This window comes from Haliotis rufescens, unplaced genomic scaffold (genome assembly GCF_023055435.1).
Source record: "Haliotis rufescens isolate VD_foot unplaced genomic scaffold, xgHalRufe1.0.p SCAF_2, whole genome shotgun sequence".
NCBI classification, from domain to species: domain Eukaryota; kingdom Metazoa; phylum Mollusca; class Gastropoda; order Lepetellida; family Haliotidae; genus Haliotis; species Haliotis rufescens.
This window is the reverse complement of record NW_025963890.1, coordinates 52,265,998-52,288,362: the sequence shown is the minus strand read 5'-3', so window position 1 is coordinate 52,288,362 and position 22,365 is coordinate 52,265,998. Positions and strand designations below refer to the sequence as shown.

The 22,365-nt window shown below is 41.6% G+C and overlaps 1 protein-coding gene across 1 annotated transcript in view; it reads right to left on the bottom strand.

Moving 5' to 3' along the window:
- Positions 1-312: 312 nt before the first annotated feature.
- LOC124118852 (ADP-ribosylation factor-related protein 1-like) overlaps positions 313-22,365 on the bottom strand; it is a 31,851-nt gene continuing 9,798 nt past the window's right edge. The window contains exons 7-8 of the mRNA XM_048400135.1: positions 16,810-16,910; positions 313-4,684 (exon numbers count right to left, since the gene is read on the bottom strand). Of these exons, the coding sequence (XP_048256092.1) occupies positions 4,594-4,684; positions 16,810-16,910 (192 nt within the window). The 3' untranslated portion in view covers positions 313-4,593. The remainder of the gene's footprint in view (positions 4,685-16,809; positions 16,911-22,365) is intronic.

Here is a 22,365-nt window from a genome sequence, read left to right as displayed (position 1 = left end):
GAATGTTTTTATGCAGCTAATTCAAAAGTTTGAAGTTTGTAATCCAATTTCATATAGCCCCCGGTGAAATTCTTTTAATCCATATGCAGGACCAGGATGAGGGTTGCGTCTCCTTTTATCAATGAATCATCGCCAGAAGTGATGATAAATCCCCAGCCTATTGAGCAAGTATTGTTGCATCTCACAATGTCACTCATCCATCAGATCAATAACATTGTGAGCCTTTGCAAAACAAAATTATCATGTTCAAATCTGTGACAATAAAAAATGATCTGAACTAAAATAAAGATTAATGTCCAAAACAAACAAAGATTTTCCTTTGCCACAGCATCTTTTAATCAATGATGACAGAATCAGCTGAATCCACAGAACAGCACAAGAAACATGGGTTATTTCTCTGGCTTGTCACCTGATATATACAATGTACAACTACGCAGTCACCACACTACACACATATATATACAAGGTTCTCATATACACACTACTGGCGCCATCAATGTGGGGTATACGCTGAGATATCACACAGTCAGGCTACCATACATCATGACAAACACCATATGACAGTCAGTGGTCTATATCACTAAACAACATACATATATACTCATATATACAGGGTTATTTCAATAACAAAGCTACAAAAAGTCCGACAGAGCGCAAACAGTTCAACAAAAGCAGCAGGGAAACATTCTGGAAATGAACTGTGTCCATCGGAGAACCCTTTCACACTGCATGGAAGAAACCAATATACAAAGCTCTTTTTCAGTCATTGTCTGAGAAAAAGATTATTCCACCATTGATCTTATTTTTAGTCTAACAAAATCACAATATAAGAAATAATCATTGCATTACTTTCATCAGCCACTAAACCTACAAGGACGATCCGAGAGATAAAAGCAACTTGGTGCCTAATCTGGATTTGTTGAAAAAATATCTTGAGGAGTGAATGTTCTAAAGCACTGACTTGAAACTTTTGCTTGAGGTGAAAACCCCAACTTTTTTGTCCTGTTTCCCGTTTGTGGTGTCTATCTACAGAAACCATGGTAACCTGAATGAATAATAACACCGTGACATGATAATAAATAGAGACTGGTATGTACAAATAGGATCTGACATGTGGGGTGGGGGTTTGGGGGGTGGGAGTTTAGGGGTGAGTGTCAATGGCCTGGAGGGGGGTCACAGAGCGTGTCCGTTCTTGATACCGCCAGGTTTAGGGCATGTTATAGCCTTGTTATACCGCCAGGCTTAGGGCATGAGACCTGATATTGTTATAGCCTCGTTATACAGCCAGGTTCAGTGCATGAGACTTGATATTATTATAGCTTTGTTATACAGCCAGGTTCAGGGCATGAGACCTGATATTATTATAGCCTCGATATACAGCCAGGTTCAGGGCATGAGACCTGATATTGTTATAGCCTCATTATACAGCCAGGTTCAGGGCATGAGACCTGATATTGTTATATTGTTAGAGCGTAATGTTACAGCTGTAGAAATCTATGATTGGGTTATTGTGTTCCTGAACTATTTGCTTCAACCTGATTTATGTCGTTTCATTTCAGTCCAGGAGTTCAACACATCACTAACAAAATGACCTGAAGGTGGAAAGTTCTAGAGGGAGCCGGCAGTTGGAGATGACAATCTAATGATAAGTCCATACTGGCCCAGCTTTCATACAGACATCAGCACGTCAAAGGCTGACTTCCCTGGAGCTGAACTGAATGTGGTAAGCTTCCAGTAAACACGTTGACTAGTGAACTCCCCCCCCCAAGCCTTGTCAGTGGGTCCATTTCCAAACTGCACATTCATGATTTCATAATGCTGTTGAAACAACCCAGTGTTTCAAAGATTTAGAAACAATGTAACAAACGTTATATTTGGGATAACACCATCTTAGTAAAGTAAAGATTCTAGTCCTTTTTTGGAGTCGAGTCCCATCCAGGATTTGAACCCACACTGCCAGAGTGAGGCACCTAATCACCAGCACACAAAGTCAGCGATCTAACCCACTCAACCATTTCACATACTTTGTGTACCCCTCTTACAAGTGGAAATGGGCATGACTCCCGTGGCTTTCATTTACAAATAATCCTAGAAATTGTTGACAGTGAATTGTTAAAGTTAGTGAATGTCCCTTGTTGTCCACAGAATGTGTTGTATGAACACACCATGTGTAGCAAGGCTGTGTGACACAGGGACACTCTGGATCCACACCATGTGTAGCAAGGCTGTGTGACACAGGGACACTCTGGATCCACACCATGTGTAGCAAGGCTGTGTGACACAGGGACACTCTGGATCCACACCATGTGTAGCAAGGCTGTGTGACACAGGGACACTCTGGAACCACACCATGTGTAGCAAGGCTGTGTGACACAGGGACACTCTGGAACCACACCACAGCAATCACTTCAGGCCATCGGTATCAGCCTCCATCAAGTCTACCCCTAGATTTTCCCACTAAGAACCCCTGAAACTGTCAGTCAGGAACATATGCACTGAAAGTATTCACACAAATGAAATTCTGTGATCTCGAACTTGGTATTAATGGAAAGTATTTGTAAAGACATAAGGCTAAAACAGATCATGAACATAAACAATAAATGAAGTAATTAATAAATTAAAATATATAGTGTACTTGGAACGCTGTCTGTATCACTCACAGGTATCATCATACAACAACATCAACAAAACAGATATCATTTCTTGCAGCGGTCCATTATAGCCTGTCTCACATTCCCTGAACCTTATATTTTCCCTTCCACCCAGCCCTTACTGCAATGCTTTCGCCCTAAATGAAGCAAGTCTAGATTTTCCACAGGTTCAGAATCTCCTATCTCACTGGGGCTCCTTTTCAGTTTAAATGAAAATGAGTTGTTTGTTTTTATCAAAATTATATATTTTCACAACTAAGCATCAGTCTCCGTCTTTTCAACTGCCCTTCTGCATCGGGCAGTTAATGGAAGACCTCAAGCTTCAGCAAATGATAATGCCCTGAATAATAGTATTACCCCTATAATGATTATCAGCTCAGTGAGCGTTCATCACTTCCTCGTTGGCAGATTCCTGGTTGTAAACATCTGGTGAAGCACCCACGTCTCATGGCACAAAGCTTGAACTTCCCTTGGACAGGGAAGCCATACAAAGTCTCCCACAATCAGTGGGCCAGTGATCTGTGATAGGGTTGCTATAGGTGAGCTACATTTGCACAGATGACTTACTTCCGTGTTGCCTGCCACACAAGGTCCGTGTGCTATGAGACATAATGCCCAATGTTATATAAGATGTATCAACCAGAGCACAGCTACACACATATTCCATTCACTACCAGCATGCTACAATGCTGAATAGACTAAGCAGCCATTCTCCCACAGGATTAAGGTGAGGTGAGGTAAAATGGGGTTTAACGTCAGGTTCAAGATTATTGCACTTACATAGCAACAACCGGATGAGGTGGGGATTGAGCCTCCAGGCTAATACTTCTCCATCTTCCCGAGGCAAGTGAGTTAGCTGACTATAGAAGTCCAGTTTTCACCCTTGCCGAACTAGGCTGGTATTATGGAGTTACATTTTGGCTGGACTAACGAGTCTCTGCATAGTCCAATCAAAATCGCGCACCGAAATCGAAATCCAGCTCGTAAAGTTTCATGCAGATTTAGGTCGACTGTAGGATTTGCAAAGCATGTGCACGGCTAACTCGTTGTCCACAGATTTTTTCTAAATCTTTTCCTGTTTTTAATCAAGGTGCTCACGTGATTTGATGCACTTCACGATGTAAGACTCGTTTTATCACAATATAGATCTTGATTATTGATCAGATCGTCTTGACTGGGCGACACCGTTTTGTTTGAAACAAATGCAAGTGATACGAGAGGTTGAATCTGATTGGTCAATAGGAGAGGCATAGAAAGGACATAACTCGTAATAGCCACTGGTGGCGCTATGATCGAGCCCAGGAATTCCAGCCTAGTTCGGCAAGGGTGGAAACTGGACTTTTAAAGTCAGTTCACTCTCTTGCCTCGGGAAGATGATTCTTCTTAATCCTACACAAAGATTCTATTAATGTCAGGGTAGTAAAAGTGCATGATGCAGCCCTAATCAATGTTTCTATTTATAGTAACAGTTTTAAGGATGTTCCAGGAATACTAGGATGACCAGGATTACCAGGATTACTACATACTGTACATAAGTAGGAGAGACACATTTCAAGTACATGAAGGGCAAACATCAGTTCTTTCTAAGAAGACGACAATGGAATAGTCTCTGGGACAGAAACATTGAGAGTTTTTGTATGGACTTGAATATGGAATTCATTTTGAAAATAGAACTAGGAATATGTGTGCGACTGTAGTCTGGCTACCCTACAGCTGTGAATCATGGAAATTGGTACACGTCAAGAAGTTATGGAAGCAGCTAATGACTTGACAAATGACAAGTTCTTCATTCTGTTTACACCATGTGAACAGTTATGGTATGAACCAGAAGACAAACATGATCCCCTCAGTCTGCTGTGTGTGCGGACTGCGCTGACATGAACTGCATGACCTACCCCCCTGTACAGGACACCCCCACCCCCCAGAGAGAGCCATGAGGGGGTCAGGTAATGTCCTTCAGGGTTGGGGGTCTCTGTATGCTGTTCTTCTTGATGCTCTCCACCAGCCAGTGGATGCCCTCGTTGACACCATCCCTGCAATAATAATAATAATAATAATAAAAATAATAATAATAATGACGACGATGATGATGATGAAGTAATGATGATGATAATGCGACAAAGCTATTTTCATATCAAATAGAAATCTCTGCATTAAGCAGAGTTGATTGTACGATTCTGACTATATCATGAGCTTGTGCTTTTGAATCACTATCAAACAGTGATGATGCCAGGTGATCGTGAAAAGGGTGAAACATGCAGCGAGAGGTAAACAGGCAGCTTACCACTAGCTCCATATACACCCTGAGTGAACTGTGTTACAAGTTGGTAAGTAACAGTGAAGGCGAGACATTTTATGGATTACAACTTCTTTATTCTGCTGTGATGCAATGTTTAGGTATAGATTCTTATACCATTGTCAAACAAGAGAGAGTCTTTATTCTGTTATGATGCAATGTTTAGGTATAGATCCTAATACCATTGTCAAACAAGAGAGAGTCTTTATTCTGTTAATGGGATGTGTAAATGAAGAAATTATCTCTGTGTATTTAGTGTGACGTGTCTCTGTAATTAGCCTTATCAATGACTGTTTGAATGACATAATGATCATAAAAATGAACAAGTAGACAAAGTTGTGCTTGAGTGACTTCTCTAAGCATGAACTGCGACTGCCAGTAAGCTTGAGTAGGTTCTCCCTTGCCTGTCTCCAGACCCTGGAGAATAAATTAAAAAAAGGGAGTCCAACTCAAAGTCAAAATTGATTTGGCAAGTCTGGACTACCTCAGCTCTAGGCTTAAGGACTGTTTCCAGGGCTCCATTTAGAGTCTATTTTGCTTATTTTGTAGATATATATTTCTAAATAAGATCACTATATTTCTGGGACTAAATGTGAGTCTAGTTCTCCCTACAAAGAATAGGAGTTATGACCATTGCAGTGCTTCAACTGAGCTCATGAAACTTTGTGGTAGCCATGACGATCAAAGACACAGGGGTAAGGTGACACAGCACGTCTTCCTAAACATGTAGATGGACGAACATTACAGAAACATCTACGAATAAATATTGTTGGAAGATAAAAATATAATATATCATTTAAGTCTCAATACCACAAGGGCATTCATACAAATGTTGACAAAACAATGATTATATTCAAATCTTAAACAGCCAAATATTGAATACACCAAGCAAGACTAGGTTGTTTGAGTAATTAGTTGTACTCAAGAACTGACACGGTTCCCTACTCCAGTGAATCATAGCCTTTGCCACTCAGCAATCTCTGCACAACTGGTCATGAGAGATCGGGAATAGAGATTGGGGGAGAATGAAGCTTGAGCACAGGTAAGTCCTGGGTTATTTCGACGGGAGATAGGAGCATGTGTCGGCGTGAAGTCTTACGTAAATACAGCACAAGCAGGTATCAAGTACCTCTCAACACACACAACTGCCTCTCCATCACATGGTAGGAGCAACAGCCTCATTACATCTCAACTAGAGTCCTCTCTTAACTAGGGACCACTGCCTTGCCTCTCAACTAGGGACCACTGCCTTGCCTCTCAACTAGGGACCACTGCCTTGCCTCTAAACAAGGGACCACTGCCTTGCATCTCAACAAGGGACCACTGCCTTGCATCTCAACTAGGGATCACTGCCTTGTATCTCAACTAGGGACCACTGCCTTGCATCTCAACTAGGGATCACTGCCTTGCATCCCAACTAGGGACCACTGCCTTGCATCTCAACTAGGGATCACTGCCTTGCATCTCAACTAGGGACCACTGCCTTGTATCTCAACTAGGGACCACTGCCTTGCATCTCAACAAGGGACCACTGCCTTGCATCTCAACTAGGGATCACTGCCTTGCCTCTCAAATAGGGACCACTGCCTTGCATCTCAACAAGGGACCACTGCCTTGCATCTCAACTAGGGACCACTGCCTTGCATCTCAACTAGGGACCACTGCCTTGCATCTCAACAAGGGACCACTGCCTTGTATCTCAACTAGGGACCACTGCCTTGCATCTCAACTAGGGACCACTGCCTTGCATCTCAACTAGGGACCACTGCCTTGCATCTCAACTAGGTATCACTGCCTTGCATCTCAACTAGGGATCACTGCCTTGCCTCTCAACTAGGGACCACTGCCTTGCATCTCAACAAGGGACCACTGCCTTGCATCTCAACTAGGGATCACTGCCTTGCATCTCAACAAGGGACCACTGCCTTGCATCTCAACTAGGGATCACTGCCTTGCCTCTCAACTAGGGACCACTGCCTTGTATCTCAACTAGGGACCACTGCCTTGCATCTCAACTAGGGACCACTGCCTTGCATCTCAACTAGGGACCACCGCCTTGCATCTCAACTAGGGATCACTGCCTTGCCTCTCAACTAGGGATCACTGCCTTGCATCTCAACAAGGGACCACTGCCTTGCCTCTCAACTAGGGACCACTACCTTGCATCTCAACTAGGGACCACTGCCTTGCATCTCAACTAGGGACCACTGCCTTGCCTCTCAACTAGGGATCACTGCCTTGCCTCTCAACTAGGGACCACTGCCTTGTATCTCAACTAGGGATCACTGCCTTGCATCTCAACTAGGGACCACTGCCTTGCCTCTCAACTAGGAATCACTGCCTTGCCTCTCAACTAGGGATCACTGCCTTGCCTCACAACTAGGGATCACTGCCTTGCATCTCAACTAGGGATCACTGCCTTGCATCTCAACTAGGGACCACTGCCTCCTCTCTCAACTAGGGACCACTGCCTCCTCTCTCAACTCTCATCCACTGCCTCTTCTCTCAACTCTCATCCACTGCCTCCTCTCTCAACTCTCATCCACTGCCTCTTCTCTCAACTCTCAACCACTGCTTCCTCTCTCAACTCTCAACCACTGCCTCCTCTCTCAACTCTTATCCACTGCCTCCTCTCTCAGCTCTCATCCACTGCCTCCTCTCTCAGCTCTCATCCACTGCCTCTTCTCTCAACTCTCATCCACTGCCTCCTCTCTCAGCTCTCAACCACTGCCTCCTCTCTCAACCACTGCCTCCTCTCTCAGCTCTCATCCACTGCCTCCTCTCAACTCTTACCCACTGCCTCCTCTCTCAACTCTCAACCACTGCCTTCTCTCAACTCTCAACCACTGCCTCCTCTCAACTCTCAACGACTGCCTCTTCTCAACTCTTATCCACTGCCTCCTCTCAACTCTCATCCACTGCCTCTTCTCTCAACTCTCATTCACGGCCTCCTCTCTCATTCACTGCCTCCTCTCTCAACTCTCAACGACTGCCTCTTCTCAACTCTTATCCACTGCCTCCTCTCAACTCTCATCCACTGCCTCTTCTCTCAACTCTCATTCACGGCCTCCTCTCTCATTCACTGCCTCCTCTCTCAACTCTCATCCACAGCCTCCTCTCAACTCTTATCCACTGCCTCATCTCTCAACTCTCAACCACTGCCTCCTCTCAACTCTCAACCACTGCCTCCTCTCAACTCTCATACACTGCCTCTTCTCAACTCTTATCCACTGCCTCCTCTCTCAACTCTCAACCACTGCCTCCTCTCTCAACTCTTATCCACTGCCTCCTGTCTCAACTCTTATCCACTGCTTCCTCTCTCAACTCTCAACCACTGCCTCCTCTCTCAACTCTTATCCACTGCCTCCTCTCTCAACTCTCAACCACTGCCTACTCTCAACTCTCAACCACTGCCTCCTCTCAACTTTTATCCACTGCCTCCTCTCAACTCTCATCCACTGCCTCTTCTCTCAACTCTCATTGACTGCCTCCTCTCCCAACTCACATCCAGTGGCAGTTCAAGACACAGAGCAAGAAGCAACTACTCTACTTAAGATGCAATATTTTTTTTATCACAAACATCAGGTCATATGATCACTCAGCTACAAGTCATACGGTGGAACAAAACTACTTTAATTATGTGTTCAGTAAAACATGACACAACACGATCAGCTTTAAGCATTAATTATTAAGAAATAAATATTCTATTTTGTGTGTTAATGTGTTGACCGGTTTCAGACAGTGAGCACTGATTGTGTCTACAGCAATCTTGTCAAGATAAAGCATCAAATTTTCGGTTTAATTGGGACCCAGTGTAAGCAGTACACCAGTACCTATCAGAATTACCACTTAAACAACGTTATAGACGATCAGATGATTACAGAAAAAGCAGGACTTGGCACAGCGCCAGACACAGTATCTAGTAATGTGGAGTGTACATAAGCTGTGTCAACTTTATGTATTGGTTAGATACCATGGTCAGAGTCCTCTAACCTATTTGAACCATGGCCAACATTAAAAGAACATTAGCGTGTAAAGTGTTAAAACAACTGTGTTTTGATATCTGTATTTCAAATGAGTTTCAAGAACTAGATGCTTAACTGGGAGAACACTGTGTGAGTCAGCCCTGCGTGATGAACGTGATAAGTATTCCCCGAGCCTTTCACACGTGCACCTCTCACTTTGCCATCTTGTGTTATCAAATGCATGTCCCGGGGCAAGCATACAATCGTCATACGATACACACTTGCCTTGTTGTGTAATAACATATGATATACACACTTGCCTTGTTGTTGTATAACATATGATATACACACTTGCCTTGTTGTGAAATAACTTATGATATACACACTTGCCTTGTTGTGTCATAACACATGATATACACACTTGCCTTGTTGTGTAATAACATACGATATACACACTTGCCTTGTTGTGTAATAACATATGATATACACACATGCCTTGTTGTGTTATAACATATGATATACACACATGCCTTGTGTTATAACATATGATGTACACACTTGCCTTGTTGTGTTATAACATATGATATACATACATACCTTGTTGTGTAATAACATACGATATACACACTTGCCTTGTTGTGTAAAAACATACTATATACACACTTGCCTTGTTGTGTAATAACATACGATATACACACTTGCCTTGTTGTGTAATAACATACAATATACACACTTGCCTTGTTGTGTAATAACATATGATATACACACATGCCTTGTTGTGTAATAACATACAATATACACACTTGCCTTGTTGTGTAATAACATATGATATACACACATGCCTTGTTGTGCAATAACATACGTTATACACATGTGCCTTGTTGTGTAATAACATATGATATATACACACATGCCTTGTTGTGTAATAACATACAATATACACACATGCCTTGTGTAATAACATATGATATACACACTTCCCTTTTTGTGTAATAACATACATAATACACATGTGCCTTGTGTAATAACATATGATATACACACTTGCCTTGTTGTGTAATAACATATGATATACAAACAGGTATAATATACCTTGTTGTGTAATGACATATGATATACACATGTGCCTTGTTGTGTAATAACATATATACACACGTGCCTTGTATAATAACATATGATATACACACATGCCTTGTTGTGTAATAACATATGATATACACATGTGCCTTGTTGTATACTAACATATGATATACACACGTGCCTTGTTGTGTAATAACATATATACACACGCTCCTTGTATAATAACATATGATATACACACATGCCTTGTTGTGTAATAACATATGATATACACATGTGCCTTGTATAATAACATAGGATATACACACATGCCTTGTTGTTCTAAAATATGACATGCATACTTGCCTTGCAGTGATAGAAACTTACAGTTTGAGCCTTACTAGTCCTTATGATGATAACATAGCAAAACACTTAAAAAGGACAGATTTCTACTGGTCTTTTGGCTACCTTAACTATTGGGCAGATTGGCAAGGACAATAGGACCTGTGCCAATTTCTAATGCTGCCTTTTGTGTTATAAAATATGACATACACACTTGCCTGGTGTAATAACATACAAAAACATGCCTGCCTTGTTGCGTTATAACACACTTGCCTTGTGTTACAGTACACAACAGACATGTCCTTTGAGCTTCCAATCTGCCTATTAAAACTAATACGTATTCCCCCCACCCCCCCTAAACCATAATACCTGTGGATTATTTTAAATCTGGTAAGTTGCCAAGTTTCACAGTATTTGGCTTACTCGCCAAACATAGAACCACATTTCCCCACACAGGCTTGTGGCATTCAGTGCATCATGTGTTGACCTTGTGCACACCTCTTTCTGCCACGGCAATAATTTATAAAATCTCCACAAAGTTATTACTATACAGAAAGGAGGGATTATTTCAATGACAGATCTCACAGCTGAGGATATTATGAAGCACTCCAGATAAAGTTGTGCACAGTATTGTATTAATACTGCTAATGTATACACTACAAAGACATAGCCACCCCATCAGTATGTGCATCGTGTTGTCTCTGGGTGTTAAAGGTCTCATCACCAAATGGCCTTGTCTTGGCCTTTCACTTCCTGGTCCAAGGGACATAACCCTGTTTTGACTTCAGAGAAGATGGCTCTCAGTGATGTCAACTGCACACAATGGGAAACATGATAGGCGTTGATAGGTGATTAGCAATAGACAATGGAAGCCAAGACTTGACAGTAATTAGTGCTGATGGATGTCAATGGCTTCTTGTAGTTTTCTTTGTCGCCAGTTGTTGTTGTTGGTAGACAGGACTTTGGTGGCTTCGCACATGATTTTGTGGTTTTGGTTCTTCAGAATGTGTTCGGAAATAGTGGATTTCAGGTCGAGTTTGTTAACAGAGGTCAGATGTGCTTTAAGTCTGGTGTTGAGGGGTCTGAGGGTTTCTCCAATATACTGGTGGCCCATTGTCTATTGCTAATCACAGGTATCAGCGCCAATCTTGTTAGTTTCTCCCATTGTTATTTTCCACCTTTTGTTATCTTATTAATTTTGTTGTCCTTACATGTACATATATATGCTCTCTGCCTCATGGCATTCATTCACCTGATGAAGGAGTAAGCATGTACTCCGAAACGTTGTGTTCCTCATCATAAAGAAGTTGACATCCATAAATTCTCTTCCTTATGTGTATCACTTCTAAATGCCTTTCAAAGACATGTAATCTACATTTTGTTGTTTCACTCCACAGACAGCAATATTCCATGAATACACCATGCCATTTAGAAAGTGGTAAAAATGTAACAAATGTTATGTTTGGGATAACATTTTTTCAGTAAAGTACAAATTTTAGTAAAACTAACAATCAGTCAAGTGTTACCACGGAGTGTCTTTATTTTTATCTCGACATGCTGCACGTGACTTAAAAACCTTACAGGCTAATCCTGCATGAGACAAATGGTGCATCTCGAGTCATGGATCTATGACGTCACAACATGTTATGTGTTCATGAGCGTGGGTTTACACAACATACTAGTGTCGAACCAACCTAATATCTCTTGAACATGAATAATTCTTCATATATTAGCCAACATGTATGGTATTTGGGTTTCTTTTGTCGGTGAGTATATAACGTTTGTTACAGCAATATTCCAGTTATTCCAGACAATCTGTCAATAGTTGAGTCTGGGCCAAAGCTGTGAGAAGAACGACTGTGTCAGCGATATTCCAGTTATAACACGACAACCTGTCAATAGTCGAGTCTGGGCCAAAGCTGTGACAAGAACGATTGTTACAGCAGTATTCCAGTTATAACATGACGACCTTTCAATAGTCGAGTCTGGGCCATAGCTGTGACAAGAACGATTGTTACAGCAATATTCCAGTTATAACACGACGACCTGTCAATAGTAGAGTCTGGGCCATAGTTGTGACAGGAAGGATGAGCACGGTGCCAGACACTCCCAGTCAGACTGGTCACCACGCCTCACAGTTCCATCCAATTCAGTTGCCTCTTTGGCCAGGCTATAGGGGGCTATTCTAACCAATCAGGGTGACTGTATTACAACAATGACAATGACACAATCCTGTCAGTGTGTATATTTACGTTGCCTTGGAAATGGAATCCCTGATACAAAGACTATCAAACCACACTACAACCATATCAGGTTTCAAAGAGGGATTACAAAAATAATAATTCGAATAATAATTTGGATCATATCAAGTTTCAAATAGGGATTACAAAAATAATAAACTGAATATTAATTTGGATAGTATCAAGTTTTAAATAGGGATTACAAAAATAGCAATTTGAATCATATCAAATTTCAAATAGGGATTACAAAAATAATAATCTGAATAATAATTTGGATCATATCAAGTTTCAAGTAGGGATTACAAAAATAATAATTTGAATAATAATTTGGATCATATAAAGTTTCAAATAGGGATAAAAATAATAATTTGAATTTTGATATTTGCTCTTCATCAATATATTCACTTGTTCCAGGTATCCCAGACTCCAGCTTGTGGTATAACACCTAACACAGGATAATTAAAAGCACATGTACCCCTAGTGATACTGCTGCAACAAATTTATCTTACTTCATCTTACTTTAAAATGATATTGTAAAACAATTAAAAATTAACACAAATTCACAATTGACAGAAAACAACTGTTTGATTGAATGTATATTTAACTTGTGCTCATGTAACTTTCACTGAATCAGAAAAAGCATGCAACTTTTTGCTTTGAAGTGGTGGGGTATAAGGGATTTATTCTTCCCCTCAGCAATCCACGTGCAGCCTGTCGTGGTGGGGCATAATAGACTTATTTTCATGCTGAGAAATTAATTTCCTCCAAGGCAGGATACACAGTATTTTATCAAAATCACGTGAACCAATCAGATCGCATCATTCCGACATGGAGGTATGATAATTGCAATTGTTCGGAAAAACAATAAAATAAAATAAAATAAAAAATTACAAATTCTGCAGACCCCAACTAATCAAAAACTGGAAGTAAATCAAATCCAAAAAGCACCATTTTCTTTTTGTTCCGTCAAATACGATTGAAAGTGTTCCACAAAACAATTGTGCATACAATAGGTTAATCTGTAAGACCACAGACTACAAAGTACAATAGGTTACAATAGGTTACCATGGTTACAACAGGTTACAATGCAGGGCTTAACACAACGGTCAAATGTACATCCAATACACAAATGTTGACATCGGAAGCAGAAAAAGAAAATACTGCATCCTGAGGGATGCACACTACCATTCATTGTACCTACAGCGCATAAAGAGCAGTTATGGGTGTCTGTCATTTTATCCTTATGGATTCATTCCAGGCTCTAACGTAATTACCTAACTATACAGTAACTCCATTTCAATACTTGGCAGGACCTTCATATTGTCTGCGAGGACCCTTAAAATTGAGGGATGTAGGGAGCATGGAATCAAGAAGTAAGTAAACCTACTCTGCCTTCAACCCTCGCTCGGAGACAGCGACGACGAGAGGAGGGAGCGGCAGGCGTCATGTCACAGCCATCACGACTTCGGGGTTGGTAAAGTCATTAATATTTTTTCATAATAATCTTTTCAAAGTAATAGCTGCATTGTTGCAATAATATTTTATAATGAAGTAGATCAGAGGAGACATGCAGATATTGTTAAACTTGAAACCCAGAACTGTCTGAGTGTGTTTGTTATTTTTAACCATGAACCATACTTCTCTCTGAGAGTTACGTCCCTAATGGTAATTTGTTTACTCCTGGAGCCTGACATGTCTGTTATTCACACTGTCCAAAAGTGCTCATGTCTCACTACACGGAAATTGGATCAACGTTTCCCGCATAGCGATATGCTACAGGCCTGTCCCCAGCCCTCTCGACAGGCAGACCTCGCTACTTGTCCATGGTCCTCATGACAGACAGACCCGCTTCAAGGAAATGGGTCAACGTTTCACTGAAGCTAAACGCTGTATGGGGAAACAGGCCAGCTAGAGCTAGACAGGTACCCTGCCCTTCACCTCCTAGCAGTTGAAGACGAGGGGCGCAAGTGCTCTAGGGCAGGTAAACCTGTCTTGTCTCCCTTTCATGAATGTTGCCAAATAACATGAATAATTTAAGGTTAGGAATATTTGATAAATTACTTTTGTATTTCTCACCTCCTAGCAGCTGAAGACGAGGAGCGCAAGTGCTCTAGGGCAGGTAAACCTGTTTAGTCTCCCTTTCATGAATGTTGCCAAATAACATAAGTGTAATAATTTAAGGTTAGGAATATTTGATAAATTACTTATGTATTTCTTATGTATGCATGTATACACACGTGAGACAAAGATAAAGCTTCTTTTTAAAGTTTGTTTACATCTTTCCAACTATTACTCATCCCGTGTTACTTTCTCAAACCAAAAACAGATTCGGGGTAGAACAGGTCTTCAGAAACCCATGCTTGCAGTAAAAGGCGACTATGCTTGCCATAAAAGGCAACTAACAGGATCGGTGGTCAGGCTCACTGACTTGGTTGATACATGTCATTGTATCCTAATTGCGTGGATAGATGCTCATGATGTCATTAACTCGATTGTCTGGTCAAGACTAGATTTTTTACAGACCGCTGTCATATAGCTGAAATATTGCTGAGTGCGGCGTTAAACAACAAACAAAGACAAAGAAAGAAAGCTCAGAAGCCACAGTATGTACTTCAGCTGTTGTAGTGGCTACATGTATCAGATGTCTGTCACTGTAGTGTCTACATGTATCAGGTGTCTGTCACTGGCTGTGTACCAGGTGGTATGTATGACTCATGCAGGATTAGACTCAAGCTGTCTCCATTTTATCAGATTAAATCTTATATAATGTTTCCCAATATGTTTCACAAAATGAAACAAAAAATAATTATTTGAAACATTGTTCAAAATGTTTTTAGAATATCAGAATATATTCTCTATTTAATGCCTATTAGCCTGCATTACATTATGCATATTGTTGATTTCAGGTCGCGTGTATCCATGGAAAAAGACTCACAGGATTGTATTCTTGATATAAATAAAGTTGTTGTACCAGTCGTATCCCAGTAACTGCTCCCTGGAGTTACCTCCCATACCCTCTTTTGGCCGTGACTCAGAGACAGACCAGACAGGGTGAACAACATCCACAACAACAACCACAACAACATCCACAACAACATAAAGGCAGCAAAGGTCTATTGAGCTCGTTTCGAGATACAGAAATCTGTGGTCTGAATACTTCGTTCACCTGTACCAAGAAGTTGGAAGCCTCATTGCTGATTGGCTAATCAGAAAGTTACCCTGATGCATCCTCCTATGAGAGTGTTCCCAGATCATTACACCGAGAGTGTATTGTGTCGAAGTGAAAGATCTGATTTGAATGAGACTGGATCCTAAACACGAGTGTGAGTGAGTCAGTGAGTTAGTGAGTATGGTTTTATGCCGCTTTTAGCAATATTCCAGCAATATCACGGCGTGGGACACCAGAAATGGGCTTCACACATTGTACCCATGTTGGGCATCGAACCCGGGTCTTCGCTGTGACGAGAGACCGCTTTAACAACTAGGCTACCCTACTGCCCGCACACAAGTGTGAAGATGTGAGTGAACATAAGGCCCGGGTCTAGTAGTGAGTGGTCCTTGGTGACAAGCGAGGGCCGCCCAAGTAGCAAGACAATAGTGTCTAACAGTAACTGTTCCTCACAGATATCAGGGAAGAAACTGGGTCTCTGACCGTGGAGTTGAACTATTTGTACTTTGTTTTATGTCAGCTGAGGGTGACAGGCCTACCACGAGGAGACAGCCCATATTCCTTGCTAATCCTGAACGAATATGTTTCACACAATTGATTATCAGCTGAATATGCAAATGTGTGCACTGATGTTATAGCCTGAGGGTAAGATATATTCTGTTATTGCATACTGTTGTATTGTATCTACCACATCACCTTTTTTAAACCTCCAGTGACGTACGTCATCCTAATGTTCTCCAGTAGGGTTAAATCTCATAAACAGGGATGTTATAATATACCCAGGATTTTATATAATATCCCAGGTATTTAATATAATATCCCAGGTATTTTATATAATATCCCAGGTATTTCATATAATATCCCAGGGATTTAATATAATACCCCAGGGATTTAATTAACTTCTGTTTAGACTGTAACATATGAATGTTTCTGGCTAGAATTTTTTTTTGCATTTTAACACAATGTAATGAAACGTAAAATCAAATGACAAATGTTTTCTTTGTTTTATGAAATTTAAAACTCTTATCCTTGGGATAAAAACCCTTAGACGTGCTTTATCCTAAATGTATAACATCTCCGTACTCACCCTTTGAGTGCAGACACTCCCGACACGTGCAGGTCTCTGTGGCCAATCAGCTCCTGGCTGGGGCTGAAGATAGCCTTCATGTCGGACACCTTCACACAGCCCTGGGGACAACATAGCAAACTTGAGAGACTATTCCATATGTACCTGTCCTCCATGAACCCATCACTTACAAACATTATCTTGTGACATGATATACCTGGCAATCACCAGCATATGTCCTTCAACTGGAAGGAAGTAATTATTGAAATGAAAACCCCATTTTTGTAGACCTCTCTCTGTAACTTGTAGGGAGAGCATCATACTTCATTGTAGGCTGGGGGAACTTCATTTTATTTGAAGTGATTTTAGTTTCAAACCAATTTTAGTTGGGGACAGGCTTTTAAAATATAACATCTAGAACCTCTGTGACAAATCTGACCTTGGTCTTACACTACAAGACAAACACTTTATCCACTGGTCTGGTCTAACACACTGCCCTCACCTAAATGTATATAGGTAGGTGATATGAATATACTAAACTCTGGAACGTTGAACTGATATAGGTGTCTGAGATCCCTGACCTGTGTGAGGGTATATAGGTGATATGAACATACTAAACTCTGGAACGTTGAACTGATATAGGTCTCTGAGATCCCTGACTTGTGTGAGGGTATATAAGTGATATGAATATACTAAACTCTGGAACGTTGAACTGACTTGTATGAGGGTATATAGGTGATATGAACATACTAAACTCTGGAACGTTGAACTGATATAGGTCTCTGAGATCCCTGACTTGGTGTGAGGGTATATAGGAGACATCTTATGTGTCAAACAATATCTGGAGGAAAGGCAAGTCAAGAAAGGGACCAAAACAATACACCATGACTGGATATATTTCCTATGATAAACTGAGTATTCCCATTTTGATAAAAGAGAGGGGAAAAATATTCTTATTCTTTCAGGTTACTTTAAGCCAATAGATGCTCAGAATGTTAGAGTCAACATTGCTCAAGAATTAATTGCAATGGTTAAGCAAAATATCATCAAATGGGAGACCATCTGCTGTGCAGATAATTAAATAATTTGTGAAATGATACATATAGATAGAGAATGACTCACATTGTGTTTGGTATCATCACATGGTGACAGCTGGTCTTGTGTATAGTCAAGCGGCTTCTGCCCCACTGCCCCATGACATATACAGAGTGGTGTCACCATCATATAGAGCATGGTGTCACACGTCATATACAGAGTGGTGTCACCATCATATAGAGCATGGTGTCACACGTCATATACAGAGTGGTGTCACCATCATATAGAGCATGGTGTCACACATCATATACAGAGTGGTGTCACCATCATATAGAGCATGGTGTCACACGTCATATACAGAGTGGTGTCACCATCATATAGAGCATGGTGTCACAAGTCATATACAGAGTGGTGTCACCATCATATAGAGCATGGTGCCCAATGACATATACAGAGTGGTGTCACACGTCATATAGAGCATGGTGCCCCATGACATATACAGAGTGGTGTCACCATCATATAGAGCATGGTGCCCCATGACATATACAGAGTGGTGTCACCATCATATAGAGCATGGTGTCACACGTCATATACAGAGTGGTGTCACCATCATATAGAGCATGGTGTCACACGTCATATACAGAGTGGTGTCACCATCATATAGAGCATGGTGTCACACGTCATATACAGAGTGGTGTCACCATCATATAGAGCATGGTGTCACACGTCATATACAGAGTGGTGTCACCATCATATAGAGCATGGTGTCACACGTCATATACAGTGTGGTGTCACCATCATAAACAGTGTGGTGTCACAGAGTGGTGTCACCATCATATAGAGCATGGTGTCACACGTCATATACAGAGTGGTGTCACCATCATATAGAGCATGGTGTCACACGTCATATACAGTGTGGTGTCACCATCATATAGAGCATGGTGTCACACGTCATATACAGTGTGGTGTCACCATCATATAGAGCATGGTGTCACACGTCATATACAGAGTGGTGTCACCATCATATAGAGCATGGTGTCACACGTCATATACAGAGTGGTGTCACCATCATATAGAGCATGGTGTCACACGTCATATACAGAGTGGTGTCACCATCATATAGAGCATGGTGTCACACATCATATACAGTGTGGTGTCACCATCATAAACAGTGTGGTGTCACAGTGTGGTGTCACCATCATATAGAGCATGGTGTCACACGTCATATACAGAGTGGTGTCACCATCATATAGAGCATGGTGTCACACGTCATAAACAGTGTGGTGTCATCATCATATAGAGCATGGTGTCACACGTCATAAACAGTGTGGTGTCACCATCATAAAGAGCATGGTGTCACACGTCATATACAGTGTGGTGTCACCATCATAAACAGTGTGGTGTCACACGTCATATACAGAGTGGTGTCACCATCATATAGAGCATGGTGTCACACGTCATATACAGTCTGGTGTCACCATCATATAGAGCATGGTGTCACACGTCATAAACAGTGTGGTGTCACCATCATATAGAGCATGGTGTCACACGTCATATACAGAGTGGTGTCACCATCATATAGAGCATGGTGTCACACGTCATATACAGAGTGGTGTCACCATCATATAGAGCATGGTGTCACACGTCATATACAGAGTGGTGTCACCATCATAAACAGTGTGGTGTCACCATCATATAGAGCATGGTGTCACACGTCATATACAGAGTGGTGTCACCATCATATAGAGCATGGTGTCACACGTCATATACAGAGTGGTGTCACCATCATATAGAGCATGGTGTCACATGTCATATACAGTGTGGTGTCACCATCATAAACAGTGTGGTGTCACAGTGTGGTGTCACCATCATATAGAGCATGGTGTCACACGTAATATACAGAGTAGTGTCACCATCATATAGAGCATGGTGTCACACGTCATATACAGAGTGGTGTCACCATCATATAGAGCATGGTGTCACACGTCATATACAGAGTGGTGTCACCATCATATAGAGCATGGTGTCACACGTCATATACAGTGTGGTGTCACCATCATAAACAGTGTGGTGTCACAGTGTGGTGTCACCATCATATAGAGCATGGTGTCACACATCATATACAGAGTAGTGTCACCATCATATAGAGCATGGTGTCACACGTCATATACAGAGTGGTGTCACCATCATATAGAGCATGGTGTCACACGTCATATACAGAGTGGTGTCACCATCATATAGAGCATGGTGTCACACGTCATATACAGAGTGGTGTCACCATCATATAGAGCATGGTGTCACACGTCATATACAGAGTGGTGTCACCATCATATAGAGCATGGTGTCACACGTCATATACAGTGTGGTGTCACCATCATAAACAGTGTGGTGTCACAGTGTGGTGTCACCATCATATAGAGCATGATGTCATACATCATATACAGAGTAGTGTCACCATCATATAGAGCATGGTGTCACACGTCATATACAGAGTGGTGTCACCATCATATAGAGCATGGTGTCACACGTCATATACAGTGTGGTGTCACCATCATAAACAGTGTGGTGTCACAGTGTGGTGTCACCATCATATAGAGCATGGTGTCACACGTCACATACAGAGTAGTGTCACCATCATATAGAGCATGGTGTCACACGTCATATACAGAGTGGTGTCACTATCATATAGAGCATGGTGTCACACGTCATATACAGAGTGGTGTCACCATCATATAGAGCATGGTGTCACACGTCATTTACAGAGTGGTGTCACCATCATATAGAGCATGGTGTCTCACGTCATATACAGTTTGGTGTCACCATCATAAACAGTGTGTTGTCACAGTGTGGTGTCACCATCATATAGAGCATGGTGTCACACGTCATATACAGTGTGGTGTCACCATCATAAACAGTGTGGTGTCACAGTGTGGTGTCACCATCATATAGAGCATGGTGTCACACGTCACATACAGAGTAGTGTCACCATCATATAGAGCATGGTGTCACACGCCATATACAGAGTGGTGTCACCATCATATAGAGCATGGTGTCACACGTCACATACAGAGTAGTGTCACCATCATATAGAGCATGGTGTCACACGTCATATACAGAGTGGTGTCACCATCATATAGAGCATGGTGTCACACGTCATATACAGAGTGGTGTCACCATCATATAGAGCATGGTGTCTCACGTCATATACAGTTTGGTGTCACCATCATAAACAGTGTGGTGTCACAGTGTGGTGTCACCATCATATAGAGCATGGTGTCACACGTAATATACAGAGTGGTGTCACCATCATATAGAGTATGGTGTCACACGTCATATACAGAGTGGTGTCACCATCATATAGAGCATGGTGTCGCACGTCATATACATTGTGGTGTCACCATCATATAGAGCATGGTGTCACCATCATAAACAATGTGGTGTCACAGTGTGGTGTCACTGCCATAAACAGTGTGGTGTCACAAGTCATAGATGGTGTGGTGTCACCTTGATAAACAGTGTGGTGTCACCTTGATAAACAGTGTGGTGTCACTGTCATAAACAGTGTGGTGTAACCTTGATAAACAGTGTGGTGTCACCATCATAAACAGTGTGGTGTCACCATCATAAACGGTGTGGTGTCAGTGTTGTGTCACTATCATAAACAGTGTGGTGTCACCGTCATAAACAGTGTGGTGTCACCTTGATAAACAGTGTGGTGTCACCATCATAAACAGTGTGGTGTCACAGTGTGGTGTCACCGTCATAAACAGTGTGGTGTCACCGTCATAAACAGTGTGGTGTCACCTTGATTAACAGTGTGGTGTCACCATCATAAACAGTGTGGTGTCACTGTCATAAACAGTGTGGTGTCTCAGTGTGGTGTCACCATCATAAACAGTGTGGTGTGACAGTGTTGTGTCACTGTCATAAACAGTGTGGTGTCACCGTCATAAACAGTGTAGTGTCACCATCATAAACAATGAGGTTGTCACTGTCATAAACAGTGTGGTGTCACAGTGTGGTGTCACAGTCATAAACATGGTGGTGTCACCGTCATAAACAGTGTGGTGTCACTGTCATAAACAGTGTAGTGTCACCATCATAAACAATGAGGTTGTCACTGTCATAAACAGTGTGGTGTCACAGTCATAAACATTGTGGTGTCACCATCATAAACAGTGTAGTGTCACCGTCATAAACAGTGTGGTGTCACTGTCATAAACAGTGTAGTGTCACCATCATAAACAATGAGGTTGTCACTGTCATAAACAGTGTGGTGTCACAGTCATAAACATTGTGGTGTCACCGTCATAAACAGTGTGGTGTCATTGTCATACACAGTGTAGTGTCACCGTCATAAACAGTGTGGTGTCACTGTCATAAACAGTGTAGTGTCACCATCATAAACAATGAGGTTGTCACTGTCATAAACAGTGTGGTGTCACAGTCATAAACATTGTGGTGTCACCGTCATAAACAGTGTGGTGTCACTGTCATACACAGTGTGGTGTCACTGTCATCAACAGTGTGGTGTCACCATCA